The sequence below is a fragment of the Oncorhynchus tshawytscha genome, linkage group LG08 (assembly GCF_018296145.1).
Source record: "Oncorhynchus tshawytscha isolate Ot180627B linkage group LG08, Otsh_v2.0, whole genome shotgun sequence".
NCBI classification, from domain to species: domain Eukaryota; kingdom Metazoa; phylum Chordata; class Actinopteri; order Salmoniformes; family Salmonidae; genus Oncorhynchus; species Oncorhynchus tshawytscha.
In genome coordinates, this window is record NC_056436.1 from 44,326,110 (window position 1) to 44,349,423 (window position 23,314).

General features: G+C 41.5%; 1 protein-coding gene across 1 annotated transcript in view; it reads right to left on the reverse strand.

Annotated features, from left to right (window-relative positions):
* Positions 1-16,182, reverse strand: part of eprs1 (glutamyl-prolyl-tRNA synthetase 1) — a 76,641-nt gene extending 60,459 nt beyond the window's left edge. The window contains exons 1-8 of the mRNA XM_024429699.2: positions 16,025-16,182; positions 13,986-14,070; positions 10,867-10,966; positions 6,988-7,144; positions 6,326-6,471; positions 5,981-6,078; positions 5,777-5,903; positions 5,297-5,489 (exon numbers count right to left, since the gene is read on the reverse strand). Of these exons, the coding sequence (XP_024285467.1) occupies positions 5,297-5,489; positions 5,777-5,903; positions 5,981-6,078; positions 6,326-6,471; positions 6,988-7,144; positions 10,867-10,966; positions 13,986-14,070; positions 16,025-16,067 (949 nt within the window). The 5' untranslated portion in view covers positions 16,068-16,182. The remainder of the gene's footprint in view (positions 1-5,296; positions 5,490-5,776; positions 5,904-5,980; positions 6,079-6,325; positions 6,472-6,987; positions 7,145-10,866; positions 10,967-13,985; positions 14,071-16,024) is intronic.
* Positions 16,183-23,314: the final 7,132 nt, after the last annotated feature.

The following is a 23,314-nucleotide window of genomic DNA, read 5'->3' on the forward strand; positions in this document are numbered from 1 at the left end:
ACATTCGAACATCACACCTGCAGAACAAGTACAGGATGGCAACAATTACCAGAGTTACACCAGGAACGCACAATCTCTCCATCAGTGCTCAGGCTGTCTGCAATAGGCTGAGAGAGCCTAGACTGAGGGCTTGCAGACCTGTTGTAAGGCAGGTCCTCATCGGACAATCACCAGCAACAACGTCTCCTATGGGCACAAACACACCATCGCTGGACCAGACAGGACTGGCAAAAAGTGCACTTCACATACGAGTAGTGGTTTTGTCTCACCAGGGGTTCGTGTTAATCGAAGGAATGAGCGTTACACAGAGGCCTGTACTCTGGAGCGGGATCAATTTGGAGGTGGGGGTCCGTCAGGGTCTGGGGCGGAGTGTCACAGCCTCATCGGACTGACCTTGTTGTCATTGCAGGCAATCTCAACACTGAGCTTTACAGGGAAGACATCCTCCTCCCTCATGTGGTACCCTTCCTGCAGGCTCATCCTGACATGAACCTCCAGCATGACAATGCCACCAGCCATACTGCTCGTTCGGTGGGTGATTTCCTGCAAGACAGGAATGTCGGTGTTCTGCCATGGCCAGCAAAGAGCCCTGCTCTCAATCCCATTGAGCACGTCTGGGACATGTTGGATTGGAGGGTGAGGGCCATTCCCCCCAGAAACTTGCCTTGGTGGAAGTGTGAGGTAACAGTTCACATCAAGAACTGGCAAATCTGGTGCAGTCCATGAGGAGGAGATGCACTACAGTACTTAATGCAGCTGGTTGCGACACCAGATACTGATTGTTACTTTTGATTTTGAACCCCCCCCCTTTGTTCAGGGACACATTATTCCATTTCTGTTGTCTATGGAACTTGTTCAGTTTGTCTCAGTTGTTGAATCATGATATGTTCATACATATATTTTCACATGTTAAGTTTGCTGAAAATAAATGCAGTTTTCAGTGAGAGGACGTTTCTTTTTTGCGCAGTTGAATAATGGCTGGAACTGAATTAATGGAATTTATTCGAACTTGATACCATTCCATTAACCACATATTCCAGCCATTATTTTCTCTGAACATCTTTTGAGCGGCAGGTAGCTTAGAGCATTGGGCCAGTAACCGAAAGGTCGATGTGAAAAATCTCTCAATGTGTCCTTGAGCAAGGCACTTAACCCTAATTGCTCCTGTAAGTCACTTTGGAAAGGGTTAATAATAGTACAAAACATGTACACACACAACAGTGCTTGAGAATATTGGACTATTGGCTTTCATACTTTTTGAATTCTGAGCGCAGCTCAAGCAATTTCTTCAACATTCAAATTAATAGAGGACGTGTACCAGAGTGCGTTCGTTGGGAATTGCGGTGAGGTGCGTGTTCGGGCTATGAGTCCCCGGCGGATGGTGGTCTCAGAGCCACGTAGCTATGTCACAATGGGACACCGGACTATCGCGTCTCACCGTCCATCAACTATGATTTATGCTTAAGAGGGGCTTCTTAATGACTAAAATGTAACATCTGATCAGGGATAACACTGTTATAACTACTACTACTACTAACTGATAACCAATATTATTCTTTTTTGCAGCCTTTTAAGCATTCTAGTATAGTTAAATAGTTGAACCCCAAAAAGTTGTCGGCATTTACATATGTCTCCATTACCAGTAAAAACAAAAAAAACTATCAAAAACTATCTCTCACTTACTTGCTGTGCTGTTTCGTTGTTCATTTGTTCAGTCATTTCATTCTCAACCAGGATTTCATCATACATGTCACAGTGAAGTTCCAGCTCAATCTGTCCGTGGCCTCTCGTCCTCGGTGCGCACTGTCCCTGTGTCCGTTTCCATCTTGTCCGGCGGTGTATGTAACATTTCAGGTAAACCCTGTTTCTTGTCTGCATCGAAGTAGCAGTCCTTGTACCTAGCATCGAGCATGGTGGCAACACAGTAAAGAGGCTCAGAAAGAATGCCAACAAATCGCTTGCTCACAGCCTCTAGTAGAGTACTTTTCAAAGTTAACCCGACGGTCTGTGTTGGCATTTTTGTTGTGTTGGCATTTCAATGCAATGACAGAGGGTATCACGTCTGCTACAGACACAGTTGATGAGATTATTTCTCCAGTCAGTTGTTCTAATGGAGCTAGGAGTGTGTTCATGTTTCAGTGTTTCAAATATTTTCCCAAATGCCATTGAAATGGCAGCAGAGGTATGAGAACCACCACATTCTTGCACATGTAATACCCACTCTGCTGTCAGACTCTGCATACGCATGGGGCTGACAATGCTGGTCCAAACGTCAGTCGTGGACAGCTAATAGCAGTGAAGCCGTAGCAAGTAGCTCATGGATGTGAGTTTCAACAATACTGTTTAACTCCGGTAGGGCTACATCTGAAAAATAGCGCCTACTTGGTAGTGTGTACCGGTGCTCGATCAGTCGGCGAAAGCCAACATCCTCCACGACAGAACGGTTGAATGTCAAGGGCAATGAATTCCATTATCTTGGCGTTAATGGATTTCGTCTTTTGAGTTGTCTCGCTGAAATGTTGTTACTCTTTGAAATGACTGCTAGACTTGTTGATTGCTCAATCCACACAGCACACATTGTGGGCTAGGTTAGGAATGCTGTGTTGCACATGTAGCGCTACATTTTACGTGGCGTCATTACATTATGTTATATATGTATGCACGTTAGCTTTGACATCGGTTTTGCACATTGTCGTTAAACTAGACATCGGGCCGATGCTTGTGTGTGCATTTTTAGCTAATATCGTCCGATTCCGATATGCTTACCGATATATTGTGCATCCCTAGTTATAACTAGCTCTACTGAGCTCAATTTAGAGGGCTGAAACACAAGTTAAACATTGTTTTGAAGCTTAGAACCTCTTTTCAAGAATGTATAGAGCTCAAAATGTATGTTGGGGTCAATGCGACTGAATGATGGAGCAAGTTACGTGGTAATAACTTCCACATACCCTCTGAACAGTGGCGGCTCCTCAGAGGAGGAAGTACTGAAACATTTCAAAAGTTATCCTTTTTAGATAAAACAATACTAAATATATTCACCTGTCACCAAATAATTCATTAAGACAGTTTTACAATGAAGGTCTACAGTAGCCTCAACAGCACTCTTTAGGGTAGCACCATGGTGTAGCCGGAGGACAGCTAGCTTCCGTCCTCCTCTTGGTACATTGACCTCAATACAAAACCTAGGAGGCTCTTGGTTCTCACCCTGTTTCATAGACTTACACAGTAATTATGACAACTTCCAGAGGACGTCTTCCAAAGTATCATAGCTCTTGCAGCATGAACTGACATGTTGTTCACCCAAAGCATCAGAGAACATACCTAGTACTTAATAACCTCTCTAGGATACGTGGGACTAGCGTCCCATCTGGCCAACATACAGTGAGGTTGCAGAGCGCCAAAATCAATTACAGAAATGCTCATTATAAAAATTCAGAAAACAAAAACATATTTTACATAGGTTTAAAGATTAACTTGTTGTTAAACCAACCAGTGTCATATGTATAAAATGCTTTTCGGCAAAAGCATACCCAGCCCAGAACATACCTAGCCCAGTTGACAAATTATTACAAACAGTAACCAGCCAAGCAGAAGCGTTACAAAACTCAGAAATAGAGAAAATGAATCCCTTACCTTTGATGATCTTCATATGGTGGCAATCAGAAGACATTCATTTACTCAATAAATGTTCCTTTTGTTTGATGAAGTCTCTTTATATCCAAAAACCTCTGTTTTGTTAGTGCGTTTTCTTCAGTAATCCACAGGCTCAAACTCAGTCAAAAAAATCCAAATTGTATCCGTAAAGTTCATAGAAACATGTCAAATGATGTTAATATTCAATCCTCAGGTTGTTTTTTTTAGCCTAAATGATCTATAATATTTCAACCAGACAATAACGTTGTCAATATAAAAGGTAAACAAGAAATGCACATGCGCCTGAAAAAGCTCTGCGACACTTTAGGGTCCACTCGTTTAGACTGGTCTTACTCCCTCATTTATAAGAATACAAGCCTGAAATGATTTCTAAAGACTGTTGACATCTAGTGGAAGGCATAGGAACTGCAAATTGAGTCCTAAGTCAATGGATACTGTAATGGCATTGAATAGAAAACTACAACAAAAAATCCTACTTCCCGAATTGATTTTTCTCAGGTTTTCGCCTGCCAAATCAGTTCTGTTATACTCACAGACATTATTTTAACCGTTTTAGAAACTTTAGTGTTTTCTATCCAAATCTACTAATTATATGCATATCTTGTCTTCTGGGCCTGAGTAGAAGGCAGTTTAATTTGGGCATGCTTTTTATCCAAAATTCCAAATGCTGCCCCCTTCCCTAGAGAAGTTAAAGAATAAGCTATAGGGCATAACATGTGGTGAGTAGTTAACTCAGAGAGAAAGACAAGTTAAGGAGAAGCAAGAGATATTTCGTATTTTTTTCACTTTCACCGGTATAACTGCTAACTGTACACTGTACTGCATGATTGTAGCACGTTTACTAACGCATTAGTTCTATTAGCTATGTTGACTACAACGTTACTTTAGCTGATATAGGGACAACGATGTAGGCTGTGTGTAGAGGTTATGATATGGTTTGGCTTGGAAAGGTTTTCACCTAGCTTATGTGTTTTGCATTGAAGTCCACAAGCGAAGGGAAAAGGTGAGAGGAGAGTGCATAGATGGGAGAAGGTATAAAATGTGGCTCCTATGAAAGTGAACTGCGTTTATGTATGATTAGGGTTGTTCCTATTCATGCCACCGATTAGGTTGAAAAAAAATGTTTCTTAAAATGGAAGCGAACGAAACGGGGATAAACATACCAGAATTTGTCCAATAAAATTTGTTTGCAACTGTTGGACTAATGATTACACCATAGATGAGCTAGTTGCAGGCAAGCGTGTGCAAGGCGGTATTGAAGGTGCCAATGTCTGTCACCTCAAATTTCTCTCTCGACTTGTGAGCACATACGTTGTCAACTTGCATTCATAGGCTAGGTTGTAGCAACATGATGGGTATAGGGCAAATTTGAGTATTATGTAGTTGCCTAAACCTATCGATGTTACATTGAACTTTGTGAATGGAATATGAATGACAGTCATCCAATATGCTGTAATAGAAATAAGGCCATGCTCATGAAAAATAATGAAAAAAAATGAGCGTCCTTCCTCATCTGAAACAGCACCAACCACCACTGCATATGAAACTTCAGAGCCAATCAGTTTCAGATCTAAAGCGGTGGATACGGACAAGGGGACAAGTTTGAATTCAGCTGTCGCACCACTCATATTGCCCTTACAGTTGCTGCGGTGGCTTGACTCTGTGCGCTGCTCCCTCTCTGCCTTCATCTGCTCTGGGGGTGTGTCATCGATGTAGGCCTTGCCCTCCCTCAGCAGCTGCTCCGCCATGCCCTGGATGCGGGGAAAGTGGTCGCTGGTGTAGGTGAACTGGTCTGGCTTGATCTGCAGCATGGCCACGTCCTCCAGGATCACCTGAGACAGACACAAATGAAAATTATTTGGCTAGATCCGTTTTCTGAAGTTTCATCCCAACCATTTTATACTTGTGGTTGTTTTAGTAGGTCAGACATTCAATCATTTCCCTTTTTTTTTTTTTTTTACAAGTAATTCAGCTTTTACATAATGCTTCCTGGCAATAGTAGAACATAAAAGCATTCCCTCTCCTAAAATGTCTTATATTCTTTAATGTGTAGCCTATTCTCAGTTTCCACACAGGATTGTTTATACATTAATTCAGAAGATTGAAGTGTGGGAGATACCTTCTCAAAGTCCTCCTTTTCCTTCTCAGGGTTGGTGTCGTCAAAGCGCATGATGAGCTTGCCCTTGAAGGTCACCTGATAGTGCTGGTTGAGCAGGGCAGCCTTGGCATGGCCAATGTGCAGGTACCTGAGAAAAAGAGACATGTACAAAAGATCTGTTTTTCCTAATGAACATCACTGTTGCTTTGGGAAGTTGCCCCTTACCCGCTGGCCTCAGGGGGGAAGCGGACCACCACCTTGCCCATCTCGGCTCCTGGCAGCTCCACAAACTTCCCCACGTCCTGCTGCTTCTCCTTCTCAGACTGAGAACAGGGACATAGAGAGGAGGATACAGGCAAGGGGATATTAGAATGCAGTAATGCTTGATTTAAGTGAACATTTGCGTTAAGTGTGCAGATCTCAAATTAGGACTCCACTCTTAACAGTGTATTCACATAGCTCACTACTTGTGCCACAAAACAACTAGAATTTTGTATTTTCAGAATCTTGTATTTTCAATGGAAGGAGGAGACATTCAGCGAGTTGACCATTGGCAGTTGTGTTACTTACATTGGAATTGCGTGAGGGGGCCTTGCTGTTGGTGTACTTGTGGCCCACGGCGGTGAAGGGCACCTGGGAGCCCAGGAAGGCAAACCAGCGAGCCACATGGGAGAAGGCCCCAGCTTGTGTCTGCATCGACTGCCACTCGCTACTACCTATACACAGATGAGAGAGAGATGGAGAGAGGTCCTGATCGGCAGTAGAATGTGTGAGTGTGCGGGACTCTGTTTGAATCTGGGTTACAAGACTGTAGAAGCCTAGGCAACATGGCTGCATCTACCCCATCCATCTTCAAGTTTAGTGTTAAAATACTATTTCATCAGCTGAACAATGACAAGCGCCAAGTTTTCCCCAAGATGTATTTTTATGACAGGACATACAAGAGAAGGCATACAAAGTAGCATTCAGGGCTGAAAACATCAACACATTAAATTGAAACCAACAGAAGCCCAGTGGGGAGGCCAAAACTACCTAAGACTCTCAAACTCAATTCTAGACCTCGAAGCCAGTTCCACTACATCGTTCCCCTCTAAATCAGGGACTGATTTACACTTGGGACACCAGGTGTGCGCAATTATTTATTAGGTCGAACATAAAACCAGCAGGTTCCAGACCTCGTAAGGTATCAGTTGAGTTCCCCTGGCATAAGATATGGTGGGAGAAACACTGACCTTTGAGCGCGGCCCACACACAGATGTCGGCCAGGGTCAAGCTGTGGCCCACGAGAAAAGTGCGCAGCTCCAGAGCCTTGTCCAGTTCCCCCAGGGCTGCAGCCAGGCCAGACTGGCCACACACACGTTGTGAACTGAACTCCAGCCAGTGGTCCACCTGGGAAGAAAAATAGAGAGGCACACAAGCAGTGAGGGACAGAGGAAGAATGGGGTGGGCATAGAAAAAGTTGCATTCTGACTGAAAATAATGTACAGTGCATTTGCAAAGCATTCAGACCCCTTGACTTTTTCCACATTTTGTTACGTTACAGCCTTCTTCTAAAATGTATTAAATTGTTTTCCCCTCAATGATCGACTCATAATACCCCATTATGACAAACCAAAAACAGGTTTTTAGATTTTTTTAGCAAATGTATTAACCTCTCTGCGCACGGAACCCGGTAGCGGGATGAAATTCGACATACGGTGATCGCTACATAAATAGTCATATTAAACATTCATGAAATTACAAGTTTCTCACATGTTTCAAAAGCCTAGAATCTTGCTAATCCAACTGCGTTGTCAGATTTTAAAAAAGGATTTACTGCGAAAGAATACGATGCGATTATCTGAGGATAGAGCCCCATAAAAAAACAACTATTTCAACCAGCACAGCCGTAATAAAATCAAACTGCAATAAAATAAATTGTTTACCTTTGACGATCTTCCTCTGTTTGCAATCCCAATGCTCATTGTTACAAAAGGAGGAGTCTTTTGTTTGATAAAATCAATTTTTATAGCCTAACACGAAACATTTTGTGAACCGCTTGTGTCGTGAATTCTGTCTCATTCCATTTTCGCCGACACATTCGAGGTAAATACACACACAAAACTTTTCCAGTCATGTTTGGTTTCATTGCAATCAACTGGTTTGTTTGTAACACAACCAAACCTGATGGGTCATTTCACGGGACGTATTGACTGAAAGAAACCGATTTGAAGACAACAAGTAATGACATCATTGTGCACCAATGATTTGCCCGCTGTTTCGTTGATTGACTGTCTTTTAACCCAATGACCACTGATCGTCTTGAAATCTAGCTGGGTAGAGAGCCAATGAGCTGAGGTAAACGGCAATATGTCATGTTTATGTGTTGGAAGACCAACCCATGTAGTAAACTCCGGCGTAAAGAGGTTCATTTGCCATTGACGATTCATACCGGAAGGAGCAACGCATGTTGCGCACAGCATTGTTTTGGTAAAGCGCATATTCAGCTGTTTGTATATCAATCAGTATGGCGACTAAGTCAGGAAAAGCTAAATCTAAGTTTAGATATACAGATGTACACACAATTTTAGAAGAAATTGATCGAGGACGATTCATTTAGCGAATCCCAAATGGAGGAATATTTTTTGAACAGAGAGGACAGTTTGACTGGTAAGTTCTTCTCATGCTAATGCCGTTGTTTGAAATTAATAATATAAATATTATTTGTGAAATGAAATAGCCTATTTGAGGCTGTTGAGGGGAGGGCAGGCCCACAACAATGGCCAAAGTGAAATGGAGACAGTAGATACAGCTGGTCTGTTGTAATATAATAAAGACAGTAGATCTAGCTGGTCTGTCATAATACACTGCTCAAAAAAATAAAGGGAACACTAAAATAACACATCCTAGATCTGAATGAATGAAATATTCTTATTAAATACTTTTTTCTTTACATAGTTGAATGTGCTGACAACAAAATCACGGAAAACCACACTACAGGCTGATCCAACTTTGATGTAATGTCCTTAAAACAAGTCAAAATGAGGCTCAGTAGTGTGTGTGGCTTCCACGTGCCTGTATGACCTCCCTACAACGCCTGGTCATGCTCCTGATGAGGTGGTGGATGGTCTCCTGAGGGATCTCCTCCCAGACCTGGACTAAAGCATCCGCCAACTCCTGGACAGTCTGTGGTGCAACGTTGGTGGATGGAGCGAGACATGATGTCCCAGATGTGCTCAATTGGATTCAGGTCTGGGGAACAGGCGGGCCAGTCCATAGCATCAATGCCTTCCTCTTGCAGGAACTGCTGACACAATCCAGCCACATGAGGGCCTAGCATTGTCTTGCATTAGGAGGAACCCAGGGCCAACCGCACCAGCATATGGTCTCACAAGGGGTCTGAGAATCTCATCTCGGTACCTAATGGCAGTCAGGCTACCTCTGGCGAGGTAGCCTGACTGCCAAAGAAATGCTGACCCCCCAAAGAAATGCCACCCACACCATGACTGACCCACCACCAAACTGGTCATGCTGGAGGATGTTGCAGGCAGCAGAACGTTCTCCACGCCGTCTCCAGACTGTCACGTCTGTCACATGTGCTCAAGGTGAACCTGCTTTCATCTGTGAAGAGCACAGGGCGCCAGTGGCGAATTTGCCAATCTTGGTGTTCTCTGGCAAATGCCAAACGTCCTGCACGGTGTTGGGCTGTAAGCACAACCCCCACCTGTGGACGTCGGGCCCCCTTTCCACCCTCATGGAGTCTCTTTCTGACCGTTTGAGCAGACACATGCACATTTGTGGCCTGCTGGAGGTCATTTTGCAGGGCTCTGGCAGTGCTCTTCCTGCTCCTCCTTGCACAAAGGCGGAGGTAGCGGTCCTGCTGCTGTGTTGTTGCCCTCCTACGGCCTCCTCCACGTCTCCTGATGTACTCGCCTGTCTCCTGGTAGCGCCTCCATGCTCTGGACACTACGCTGACAGACACAGCAAACCTTCTTGCCACAGCTTGCATTGATGTGTCATCCTGGATGAGCTGCACTACCTGAGCCACTTGTGTGGGTTGTAGACTCCGTCTCATGCTACCACTAGAGTGAAAGCACCGGCAGCATTCAAAACATCAGCCAGGAAGCATAGGAACTGAGAAGTGGTCTGTGGTACCACCTGCAGAACCACTCCTTTATTGGGGGTGTCTTGCTAATTGCCTATAATTCGGCACCCCTGTATCTGAGTAGTTTCTCCCATTCTTCTCTGCAGATCCTCTCAAGATCTGTCAGGCAGATTTTTTTTCCAGGTCTCTCCAGAGATGTTCGATCAGGTTCAAGTCCTGGGCTACTCAAGGACATTCTGAGACTTGTCCCGAGGCTACTCCTGGGTTGTCTAGGCTGTGTGTTTAGGGTCCGTTGTCCTGTTTGAAGGTGAACCTTCACCCCCAGTCGGAGGTCCTGAGCACTCTGGAGCAGGTTTTCATACAGGATCTCCACTTTGCTCTGTTCATCTTTTCCTCGATCTATGATTAGTCTCCAGGTCCCTGCCGCTGAAAAACATCCCCACAGCATGATGCTGCCACTACCATGCTTCACCATAGGGATAGTGCCAGGTTTCCTCTAGACTCCAATCAACTTGTAGAAAAATCTCAAGGATATTAAATGAAAACAGAATGCACATGAGCTCAATTTCAAGTCTAATAGCAGAGGACCTGAATACCTATGTACATAAGGTATCTGTTTTCATTTTTAATACATTTGCAAAAATGTCTAAAAAACTGTTTTTGCTTTGTTATTATCAGATATTGTGAAGAGGATTTTTATTTATTTAATCCATTTTAGAATAAGGCTGTAACGTTACAAAATGGGGGAAGGGTCTGAATACTTTCCGAAAGCACTGTAACTAGATTCATGGCATTTCGGAATGTGCACCATGCGACTGTGTGCCATTTGAGGACAGAAAACATCTGACAAATTGTGATTCGAGTGTTATGTCCCTTAAATTGATTAAATAGCTGTTGATTTTCTGAGTGAATTGAATGCAGCCTCTGGACTACTTCTGCCCTTCAGGTTTTCCATTCAGTAGCTCAAGCTAATAATGCAGGGTAAATTTTGGGTACGCCCAAGCGTTGGGGTCAGTGCTAGTCTCACCTCAGTTTGTTCCAGCATGTTGGAGCCGTACAGGCCCAGACTGGGAGCCAGGCGGGCAAGGTAGCGTGTGATGGAGTTCAAATCGCTGAACTGCACTGACCTAAGGGAGCGAGATGGGGAGAAACACCACAGACAACACACTTGATCGTTGCAAAGGCTAAGCCTTATAAAAAACACTTCCTACAGCGTGGCTGCAGACTGAACTCTTATCTGGCTGAACTAAAGATCCTGAAGCTTGTGTGCATACGCGGATCACGTTGTGCGCATGTGTTTATTCTCTACTTTACACAGTCTCTGCTCCACTCATAGAGAACAGGCTACTCTGGCAAATAGTGGTAGTTTAAAGTTGTGTCAAAACCCAATCAATGTCTGCAAGACCACATAATGACAGTATTCTCCATAACAAATCCAACAATAAAATAGCATAACATTACTGTAAGAGAAAAACACCACCGCATATCTCTCTTTCTCATACACATACATACGTTTATACACATACACACACTAGAGGTCGAACGATTATGATTTTTAAACGCCGATATCGATACTGATTATTGGAGGACCAAAAAGGCAGATAATTAAATTGGCCGATAAAAAAAAAAATGTATTTGTATTATTGACAATTACATCAATACTGAATGAACACTTATTTTAACTTAATATAATACATCAATAAAATCAATGTAGCCTCAAATAAATAATGAAACATGTTCAATTTGGTTTAAATAATGCAAAAACAAAGTTTTGGAGAACAAAATAAAAGTGCAATATGTGCAATGTAAGAAAGCTAACATTTAAGTTCCTTGCTCAGGACATGAGAACATATAAAAGCTGGTGGTTGCTTTTAACATGAGTCTTCAATATTCCCAGGTAAGAAGTTTTAGGTTGCAGTTATTATAGGAATTATAGGATTATTTCCCTCTATACCATTTGTATTTCATTAACATTTGACTATTAGATGTTCTTATAGGCACTTTAGTATTGCCAGTGTAACAGTATAGCTTCAGTCCCTCTCCTCACTCCTCCCTGGGCTCGAACCAGGAACACAACGACAACAGCCACCCTCGAATGAGTGTTACCCATGCAGAGCAAGGGAAACAACCACCCCAGGGCTCAGAGCAAGTGACGTTTGAAACGCTATTAGTGCGCGCTAACTAGCTAGCCATTTCACTTCGGTTACACCAGCCTCATCTCGGGAGTTGATAGGCTTGAAGTCATAAACAGCGCAATGCTTGACGCACAACGAAGGGCTGCTGGCAAAACACATAAAGTGCTGTTTGAATTAATGTTTACGCGCCTGCTTCTGCCTACCACCGCTCAGTCAGATACTTAGATACTTGTATGCTCAGTCAGATTATACGCAACGTAGGACACGCTAGATAACATCTAGTAATATCAACTATGTGTAGTTAACTAGTGATTATAATTGATTGTTTTTTATAAGATAAGTTTAATGCTTGCTAGCAACTTACCTTGGCTTACTGCATTCGCGCAACAGGCAACAGTCTCCCTGTGGAGTGCAACGGTCGTTATTAAGCAAGTCAGTTAAGAACACATTCTTACTTTCAATGACGGCCTAGGAATGGTGGGTTAACTGCCTCGTTCAGGGGCAGAACGACAGATGTTCACTGTGTCAGTCCGGGGGATCCAATCTTGCAACCTTGCAGTTAACTAGTCCAAAACAATAACCACCTGCCTCTCGTTGCACTCCACAAGGAGACTGCCTGTTAAGCGAATGCAGTAAGCCAAGGTAAGTTGCTAGCTAGCATTAAAGTTATCTTATAAAAAACAATCAATCATAATCACTAGTTAACTACACATGGTTGATGATATTACTAGTTTATCTAGCGTTGCATATAATCTGACTGAGCATACAAGCATCTGACTGAGCGGTGGTAGGCAGCAGCAGGCTCGTAAGCATTCATTCAAACAGCACTTTCGTGCGTTTTGCCAGCAGCTCTTTGTTGTGCTTCAAGCATTGCGCTGTTTATGACTTCAAGCCTATCAACTCCCGAGATGAGGCTGGTGTAACCGATGTGAAATGGCTAGCTAGTTAGCGGGGTGCACGCTAATAGCGTTTCAAACGTCACTCACTCAGACTTGGAGTGGTTGTTCCCCTTGCTCTGCATGGGTAACGCTGCTTCGAGGGTGGCTGTTGTTGTTGTGTTCCTGGTTCGAGCCCAGGGAGGAGCGAGGAGAGGGACTGAAGCTATACTGTTACACTGGCAATACTAAAGTGCCTATAAGAACATCTAATAGTCAAATGTTAATGAAATACAAATGGTAGAGGGAAATAGTCCTATAATAACTACAACCTAAAACTTCTTACCTGGGAATATTGAAGACTCATGTTAAAAGGAACCACCAGCTTTCATATGTTCTCATGTTCTGAGCAAGGAATTTAAAAGTTAACTTTCTTACAAGGCACATATTGCACTTTTACTTTTATCTTCAACACTTTAGTTTTGCATTATTTAAACCAAATTGAACATGTTTCATTATTTATTTGAGGCTGAATTTATTTTATTGATGTATTATATTAAGTTAAAATAAGTGTTCAATGTTCATTCAGTATTGTTGTAATTGTCATTATTACAAAAAAATAAAATAAATTGTAATTAAAACATTTAAAAAATCTTAAAAGAAATCAGCCAATTAATCGGTATCGGCTTTGAAAAATCATAAATCGGTCGACCTCTAATATAAACATACGTATACACACACAACTATATACACAATATAAAATGGAAAAAAAAAACTGTCTGCTTCAAAATGGGCTCACTGTACATCATTCAAAACAACACTGTAGGCTACTTCAAAACACTGTATAGCTCATGAAGATCATAATGCAGAACCCCATTAAACTGACTGAACATTTTTCCTGTAAAACTTGAATTATCATTCACGATTGAAAGTGAGAACACAAAAATGTGTGCATGAAATAGTAGTAAAGAAACATGCGCAGAACGTGATCCACACATGCGCAGAAGCTTCAGTAAAATAAATAAGTCCTGGCTCTATTACAGTTCCTTTATCAGCTCTTCACACCTCAACGGCACATTGTCGTGATAACATTAAGAAACTGACATTTCTAGACGTTGTGGCTGTTGTGTACTCACTGTGAGACACAGAGCTTGTTGTCTTTGCCCTCCTCCACAGACATGTTCACGCTGCCCTTCACATGCTCTGCTGTCAACAGCGCCCCTGCAGGAGAGGAATCACAATGTAATTGGCAATGAATGACCCCACCTGTCACTGCATTCAATGCATTCCTTGACAGAGAGCCCTAAATACAAAGTTTGTGTGTGTGATACTCCAGAGACTGAACACACACAACTATATGTTCTCACATACAGATGACACCCAAAACCGATATGCAAAAGTCAACAGACATTTGTCTATATTTAAAGCTACTAGCCCCAGCAGCTAATGGGGATCCATAGTAAATACAAAATACAAATACCTATTGGTAGATGGGTAAAAAAAATAGCAGACACTGAATATCCCTCTGAGCATTACGCTTTGGATGGTGTATCAGTACACCAAGTCACTACAAAGATACAGGCGTCCTTCCTAACTCAGTTGCCGGAGAGGAAGAAAACCACTCAGGGATTTCATGAGGCCAATAGTGACTTTAAAACAGTTACAGAGTTGAATGGCTGTGATAGGAGAAAACTGAGGATGGATTAACAACTTCGTAGTTACTCTACAATACTAACCTAATTGTCAGACTGGAAGCCTGTACAGAATACAAATATTCCCCAAAATTAATCCTGTTAGCAACAAGACACTTGTATTCAGGATTTCAGGACAAAGTTAAGTTTGGGGAAAATCCAAACTGACATTACTGAGTACCACTCTCCATATTTTCAAGCATAGTGGTGGCTGCATCATGTTATGGGTATGCTTGTAGTCATTAAAGACTGGGGAGTATTTCAGGATAAAAACAAAATGTAATGACATGAAGAACAGGCTAAATCATAGAGGAAAACCTGGTTCAGTCTGCTTTCCAACAGACACCGGGAGATTAATTCACCTTTCAGTAGGATAATAACCTAAAACAAATCTACACTGGAGTTGCTTACCAAGAAGACAGTGACTGTTCCTGAGTGTCCGAGTTATAGTTTTTACTTACTACTTCTTCTTGAAAATACAATGGCAACCCTGAAAATGGTAATCTAGCAATGATCAACAACCAATTTGTCAGAGCTTGAATTTTTTTTTTTACAAATAAATGGGCATATGTTGCACAATCCTACAAATCCACAATCCTACAAAACTCTTAGAGACTTACACAGAAAGACTCACAGCTGTAATCGCTGCCAAAGGTGCTTTTACAAGGTATTGACTTGGGGGTGTGAATACTTATGTAAATTAGATTAGTATTTAATTTTCAATAAATTTGCAAAAATGTCTAATAACATGTTAAACTTGTAACAAAATGTGAAATACGTCAAGGGGTATGAATAATTTCTGAAGACACTGTACAGTGCAATAGAAAATAATGATTCGAATGCATGAACCAGTTTAAAGACAGTCCAGCTAGCTTAAGGATAATTTACACTATGGAGACAGAAGGTTCAGAGCGTAGCACTGCTGCCTTATGACTCTTTCATGTCGCTTGCATCAGCCAGTGACACCGGCCTGACACACAGGATGGCGCTTTTGAGTTCAGGGGTATGAGTGCAGTGATTGCAAAGCCACAACAACTCTCCTTAGTAAAATACAAAATAACATTTGAATCATGAGGGGAAATGACTAAAGTGATGCAGCCAGGTAGCTAGCTTTGAGACCTTGCAAGATAAATGCAGCAAATGTTATAATTACATTATCCAGATAGCTAGCTACATAATAATCAGCTGTAAATGTGGCTTTTTCAGCTGGCATTTACAACATATCGTTACAACATGCAATGATAAATTAAAATAACTAGCTAGCTATGATCTATTGGTTACATCAAATATACATTTTCTTCATCCTGGGCATAGCTTATTTGTGCCACGACGACGTAAGCCTGGCTAGCCAGCCTTCTGTAATAAACGGTCATTACAGACAGCACATGCTAACGTAAGCTAGCAAGTTAGCTTCCTTTTAGCCAAATATTCTTATCCATTTATTTTAGTGTTAGCTTTAAAAAAAACAATACTACCACGCATACCTAAAGGAGGGTTGCTGCTGTTGATGGTAAGGTTTAAAGCCATGCTTTCTCCTCCCTTTCTGATCGTGAAAGTTCTCGCACAGTTTCAAAACCTTCCTGCTCGCGGATAGCACTCAACTCAAGCAAAGGCCACGCAGCACCTAGCCTTTTCGATTATATGCAACGGCTTTACAAACCCCCTTGAAATTGGTCTAGATAAGAAAAGGTTCCACTACTTTAAATCATGGCTATTTCATGACCTAGGAAATAAAGAAAACAAAGAAATTATAGTGGGAGAGAAAGAAAAGTGGAGGCAGAATAAATACATCACATTTATTAATGAATGAATAGCAAAAACATGGATTGTGTGGTAAAGGCAATAATTGGGTAAAGCTCATATCAGTTTGTAAAGATATTCAAATGTCATATTATCATATTTAATTTGCATACAATAAAACAGTACCAAACATCATCTGTGACAGTATAATATCCAGTCATGATTTTTACACACATTTTATTACTGTTCGTATTTTAAATCAAAGAAAACAAGGCTAGTGATAAAGAGTGATGAGTCATATTTATTGCACAAATAGGCCTAATTATTGACAAAACACACGGGAATAGCCTACCATTGAAAGCATCTTACTGCCAAAGGGAATCTATGCAGCCGGCTATAATCTCTGTTGCGGTTGGTGCAATTTAAGATGAGGTAGGACGATTACTTTTTTTTTTTATGAGCATGGCCTTATTTCTATTACAGCATATTGGATACTTTTTCTTCATATTCCATTCACCAAGCTCAATATAACATCAAAAGGTTTAGACTACTACATAATACTCACATTTTCCCCATACCCATCATGAGGTTGCAACAACCTAGCCTACACATTCACATTTAAAACATACTGTAGGTGCACAGGTCAAGAGAAAAAAAATGTGAGTAATCAAGGTGAGTGGGTGACAGACAGTTTCGTAGCAGCCACATATTAACAGCCAGGTGGAAAAGTACCCAATTGTCATACTTGAGTAAAAATAAAGACACCTTAATAAAAATGACTCAAGTAAAAGTCGCCCAGTACAATCCTACAAGAGTAAAAGTCAAAAAGTATTTGGTTTTAAATCTACTTAAGTATCAAAAGTAAATGTAAATGCTAAAATATACTTAGATATCAAAAGTATAAGTATAAATTATTTCAAATTCCTGATATTAATCAAACCATATGGCACCATTTTATATTTCTATTTACGGATAGCCAGGGGCACGCTCTAACACTCAGACATAATTTGTCAATTATGCAAGTGTTTAGTGAGTCCACCAGATCAGAGGCAGTAGGGATGACCAGGGATGTTATTTTGGTAAGTGTGTGAATTAGACAATTTTCCTGTCCTTCTAAGCATTCAAAATGTAACAAGTACTTTTGGGTGTCAGAGAAAATGTATGGAGTAAAAAGTACATAATTTTCTTTAGGAATGTAGTGAAGTAAAAGTAGTCAAAAATATAAATAGTAAAGTACAGATACATACAAACTACTTAAGTAGTACTTTCAAGTATTGTTACCACTGCAAACAGCATGATCACTTTGCTCGTTGTATAATTTCTTCTTGCATCTACTCGCTCTCTTCCCCTCACCTTTTCCCTTCGCTTGTGGATATTTTTTTGCCTGTTTCCAGGCAACAAAAAAAAAAACTTTCCAAGCCAAACCTTCATACAATAACCGCTCCACACAGCCTACATCATTGTCACCATATTAGCTAAAGTCAACATAGCTACTAGAACTAACATGTTACTGAACCCACTACAATCACGCAGTGATTGTACCAGGCAAGTTTTTTAAGAACAAGGCATTTTTATTTTACCAGGCAAGTCAGTTAAGAACAAATTCTTATTTTCAATGACGGCCTAGGAACAGTGGGTTAACTGCCTATTCAGGGGCAGAACAACAGAGTTGTACCTTGTCAGCTCGGGGATTTGAACTTGCAACCTTTTGGTTACTAGTCCAACGCTCTAACCACTAGGCTACCCTGCCGCCCCAATAAATTAATCAAATCAAAAGCTTACCTGGGAAGAGTTCCAGTGTTGGATAGCCATAGCCAGCATAGCAATCCTCTCTGTTGAGCTGGGTGTTTGAGTAGGCTAAACTAGCCATGTGCAGTCGCTAGCTGATTAAGTGAAAGTGAAAAAATACAATGAAATCTCTCTCCCTCTCTTGCTTCTTAATTTTTGAAGAAATTAATTTGTTAAAAACTTAACTATTGTCTTTCTCTCTTTGAGTCAACTACTGTGTAGCCTACTTATGCTAATATAGTTCAGACCAGTGTATCGCAGTTAATTACGTCTTTGACTAAATAAGTCATATATTTGAGAAGTTAACAGGTAAACAACAATGAGTCCCAGACAGTTTGCAGTAGAATATACCAGAAGGGGGCATCGTTTACTAAACTACCTATATTATTGGGATCATCTCAAATAAAATTTTATTTGACTCCTTATTCTACTCAACTAGAGATTGAAATAAATGGTGTTTCCTTGAAAAGATGGGCCAGGCTGACATGAGAAATACATTAAGGGGAAAGGATCCACAGACACTGATTTCTGCATCTAGCTTTTTATTTTATTTAACTAGGTAAGTTAGCAGAATTAGGCATTCATCCATGTTTCCCAAACGTTACATTTCGAAGTTGAAGGTTAAGTTTAGGCATTAACTTTGAATGGTTAAGGTTTGGGATAAGTTTAAAAGAAAATGTTATTGCTGGATTTGAATCCTTTGGCATCTGAGGTAAATGCTTATGCCCATATGCTATCCCCGTCACCCTAGCAAAACCAGAACCTACTTGAACTTAACAGTACAGACCAAACTCTTACTTTGAGCTGCCCAGGAGGAGGCACATAATCCACTGAACAATTGAGGGACACAGCGACTGAATTTCAGTAAGTCAATTTAAATGAATCTGTTTCCAAATAAATAATAAAACCAATAAAACTGAACCATGAAAAGGTACCCATAGTCTTATTAGAAGACTATTCACTTGTCTTAAGCTGAGAAGACTAGAGCAAGGGTGAGTAATGGTACCATGGAATGCCCCGCAGACAGTTGCCTGTAGGCATTTAATGAAAAAGGGTCTACGTGGTCTGCAGCCACTACAAATAGCACAAGGTGTTATTGAGCATGTGGTGTTATTTTATATGTATAGCAAGTAGCAACAAAATAACCATTGAAGATACATATGTGACATGTTTCAGGAAACTAGGCGTATGTTGCACATCACCACTTCACAGGAAAGCCATTTGAACTCCAATTTCAGAGCACTCTTGTCTGTGTGCTAGAGTGCATGATATCTAATGAGTATACGAATGCTCAACACCCGTTGAATATGGCCAGTGTCAGTAAACGTGGGCAAAAAAAAGCATAATTCAATTGTTTCCAGCAGCACAGTTATGGTCACCAACGCCCAGGATAACATAAAACAGCCTAACCTGCTCTGCTTGGGCGAGTAAAATGGTCAGAGTGAGCTCGTTCTCTCATTTATGTCTGGAAGTAGCTAGCAAGCTAGCCAACATTAGCCAGTTAGCTTGGGTGCTTGACTGCTGCTGTGCGCTCTGAACGCTTCGAGAGTGAAACGCTCTGAATTTACAAACGGACAATCTCACAGAGCTCTAAGTTAACGAATGCCACGAGCTCACTCTGAGCTCACTCTGGTACTCCAGATTGAATTTATGAACACACCGTAGTATAAACCAGCCTTAAGTCTTGAAATCTTTGGATGTTTAGTACATGGCCTCACATGTGAATCCCTAAACAGATGGATGGGGCTAGGGCTTATGACGGTGTGAACAATGCTGAATGGGTGCAGACAAAGACGAGCTCTCCAGTTGGTGTGCCAAAAAATTCGAGGGCCATTTTCTCAAAGGTGAGGTTTCAAATTGATCAACTTTATAAGCAGAATTACTTTCCCATTATTCCTCAACTACAGTGTATGATATACCATTTTCTAGCTCTGAGTCTCTACCTTTATCCAATGTAAAAAAAACTATTTTGCAACATAAGACCGAATCGAGCCAGTCGGTCAAATATGGTCAAATCAAAAGTTATTTGTCACAGTGAAATGCTTACTTACAAGCCCTTAACCAACAATGCAGTTAAGAAAAATACCAACCAAAAAAATTGAAATAAAAGTAACAAATAATTAAAAAGCAGCAGTAAAAGAACAATAGTAAGGCTATATATGGGCGTACCGGTACAAAGTCGGAAGCACCGGTTAGTTGAGATAATTGAGGGAATATGTACATGGAGGTAGAGTTATTAGTGACTATGCATAGATAAACAGAGTAGCAGCAGCGTAAAAGAGGGGGGGCAATGCAAATAGTCTGGGTAGCCATTTGATTAGATGTTCAGGAGTCTTATGGCTTGGGGGTAGAAGCTGTTTAAAAGCCTCTTGGACCTAGACTTGGCACTCCGGTACCACTTGCCGTGCAGTAGCAGAGAGAACAGTCTATGACAAGGGTGGCTGGAGTCTTTAGGGCCTTCCTCTGACGTCGCCTGGTATAGAGGTCCTGGATGGAAGGAAGCTTGGCCCCAGTGATGTACGCACTACCCTCCGTAGTGCATTGCGGTCGGAGGCCTAGCAGTTGCCATACCAGCTGGGGATGCATGTGCATAGGAAGTAACGACAAGAGAATCGTTGAAGATGCACATGGAGTAATAAGGGAGATTACTGAGTCTATAGGCATTACTGGGAATTGTCTATGTGGTCTGGGACCACTCTAGTCTGGGACTGCTGCGTGTGTTTGGGAATAGTACTAAGTGGATGTGAGAGTTGTCGGAGTGTGGAAAGGACATGTTAAGCTGATTGGAATTTGGATAAGAGATATTACTATCACACAGATCCAGCAACGCCTCTCGCTTACAGAGGTCGGAAAAATATAAAATGCACGTTTGCTTATTGGAGTAGTGGTTACAATCCGGTACATAGCACAGAACGATCCTTTCTTCTGATCAATGAAGAGACCTAAGGTTAGCTACAAAGGCCAGGTTAAAAAAATGCGAGGGTAGCTAGCTAAGTATTTAGAAAAATGCTAAACAAGAATACACACGAGAAATACACAATATAAATTATTTACACGAGAAACTAAAAATGATATCTACTTGCTAAGTTACTTGCTACTTGTCGATGAGTTTGCATGGAGAAATGTGCCTTGCTACAGGATGTGTAGTTCTGTATGATAGCCACATTAGCAGCTAGTTAGCATTTAATTTTTGGAGGGTGATTACAGGTGAAAAATGTATAACAGTTACCTTTTCCGAGAGAGATTTGCACAGGTATCAAAACATTATGCCAAAAACAGACCTTATATGAAGTAGTTCTAAAATCCCCTTCCGTGTTTTGTGGTACTTAATTCCAATGGATCGAGTTCTCACCGAACCGGTTAATACATAAAACATTCTCCATTCCGGATGCGAAGGTGTCGATTTCCTCCTTAACACGATTTATTGTCAAGCATAGTGTAGAGAATCATTGTACCATCTAAACCACTGTGAAATATTATTTCCATAAGCCAAAAATATTGTATTTTCAGCTGTTTGAAGCTGGTGTACAAAACCAAAAGTAAACAGTGCACACAGAACTGATCTACCGCTTCTCAGACTTGCTTTCAATGAAAAATCTATAATAGAAATTTCTATGTGAATTTGGTCGGTCGCCCAAAAGGTTACATATGCCAGCTTTAAATGGTTGAAACCGCAGTGAGAGATATTTGGGTGTCAACTAAACCAAAATGCAGACATTGTTTTTCCATTGGAATTTGGTTGGGCTTTTAGATGGTTGAAAGCATAGCAATAACTTTTGGCTTTTTGTGTGGGTGAATATAGGTTGTAATCTCATTGATCAACATCTCAACCAAATATTACTCAACTATCCATGTTGAAATGACATGGTGTACCCATTTTATATATATATATATATATATATCCACCGAGGCATATGCCTAGTTTACATGATAGTATTACAAAAATACACACTATATATACAAAAGTTTGTGGACACCCCTTCAAATTAGTGGATTCAACTATTTCAGCCACTCCTGTTCCTGACAGGTGTATAAAATCGAGCACACAGCCATTCAATCTCCATAGACAAACATTGGCAGTAGAATGGCCTTACTGAAGCTAAGTGACTTTCAACATGGCACCGTCATAGGATGGCACTTTTCCAATAAGCAAGTTCATCAAATTTCTGCCCTGCTAGAGCTGCCCCGGTCAACTGTAAGTGATGTTATTGTGAAGTGGAAACGTCGAGGAGCAACAATGGCTCAGCCAACGAAGTGGTGGTCCACACAAGTTCACAGAACCAGACGCGCATAAAAATTGTCTGTCCTCGGCTGCAACACTTACTACAGAGTTCCAAACTGCCTCTGGAAGTAACATCAGCACAATAACTGTTTGTCGGGAGCTTCGTGAAATGGGTTTCCAAAACTGAGGAGCCACACACAAGTCTAAGATCAACATGCGCAATGCCAAGCATTGGCTGGTGTGATGTAAAGCATTCCGCCATTGGACTCTGAAGCAGTGGAAACGTGTTCTCTGGAGTGATGAATCACACTTCACCATCTGGCAGTCCGACGGATGAATCTGGCTTTGGCGGATGCCAGGAGAACTGTAAACTTTGGTGGAGGAGGAATAATGGTCTGTGGCTTTTTCACGGTTCAGGGGTAGGCCCCTTAGTTCCAGTGAATGGAAATCGTAACGCAACAGCATACAATGACATTCCAGACAACTCTGTGCTTCGAACTTTGAGAAACAGACACCTCACAAGTCCTCAACTGGCAGCCTCATTAAATAGTACCCGCAAAACACCAGTCTCAACGTCAACAGTGAAGAGGCGACTCCGGGATGCTGGCCTCCTCACAGTACCTCAGGAGTAAACATCAGTTGGCTTTTCATAGCCAAGCATTCAGAGGTCGAGATAGCAGGTGCGGTAGAGAGAGAGAGAACAGCAGGTCCGGGACAAGGTAGCACGTCCGGTGAACAGGTCAGGGATCCATAGCCACAGGCAGAACAGTTGAAACTGGAGCAGCAGCACATCCAGGTGGACTGGGGACAACCAGGAGTCATCAGGCCAGGTAGTTCTGAAACATGGTCCTAGGGCTCAGGTCCTCCGGGAGGGTAGGAAGAGAGAGAGAATTAGAGGGAACATGTTTAAAATTCACACACGACACAAGATAACAAAAAAAAACAAAAAAAAACATTTGGGAGCCCTATTTTAACAAAATTTAACAATTGTCACGACTTCCGCCGAAGTCGGTCCCTCTCCTTG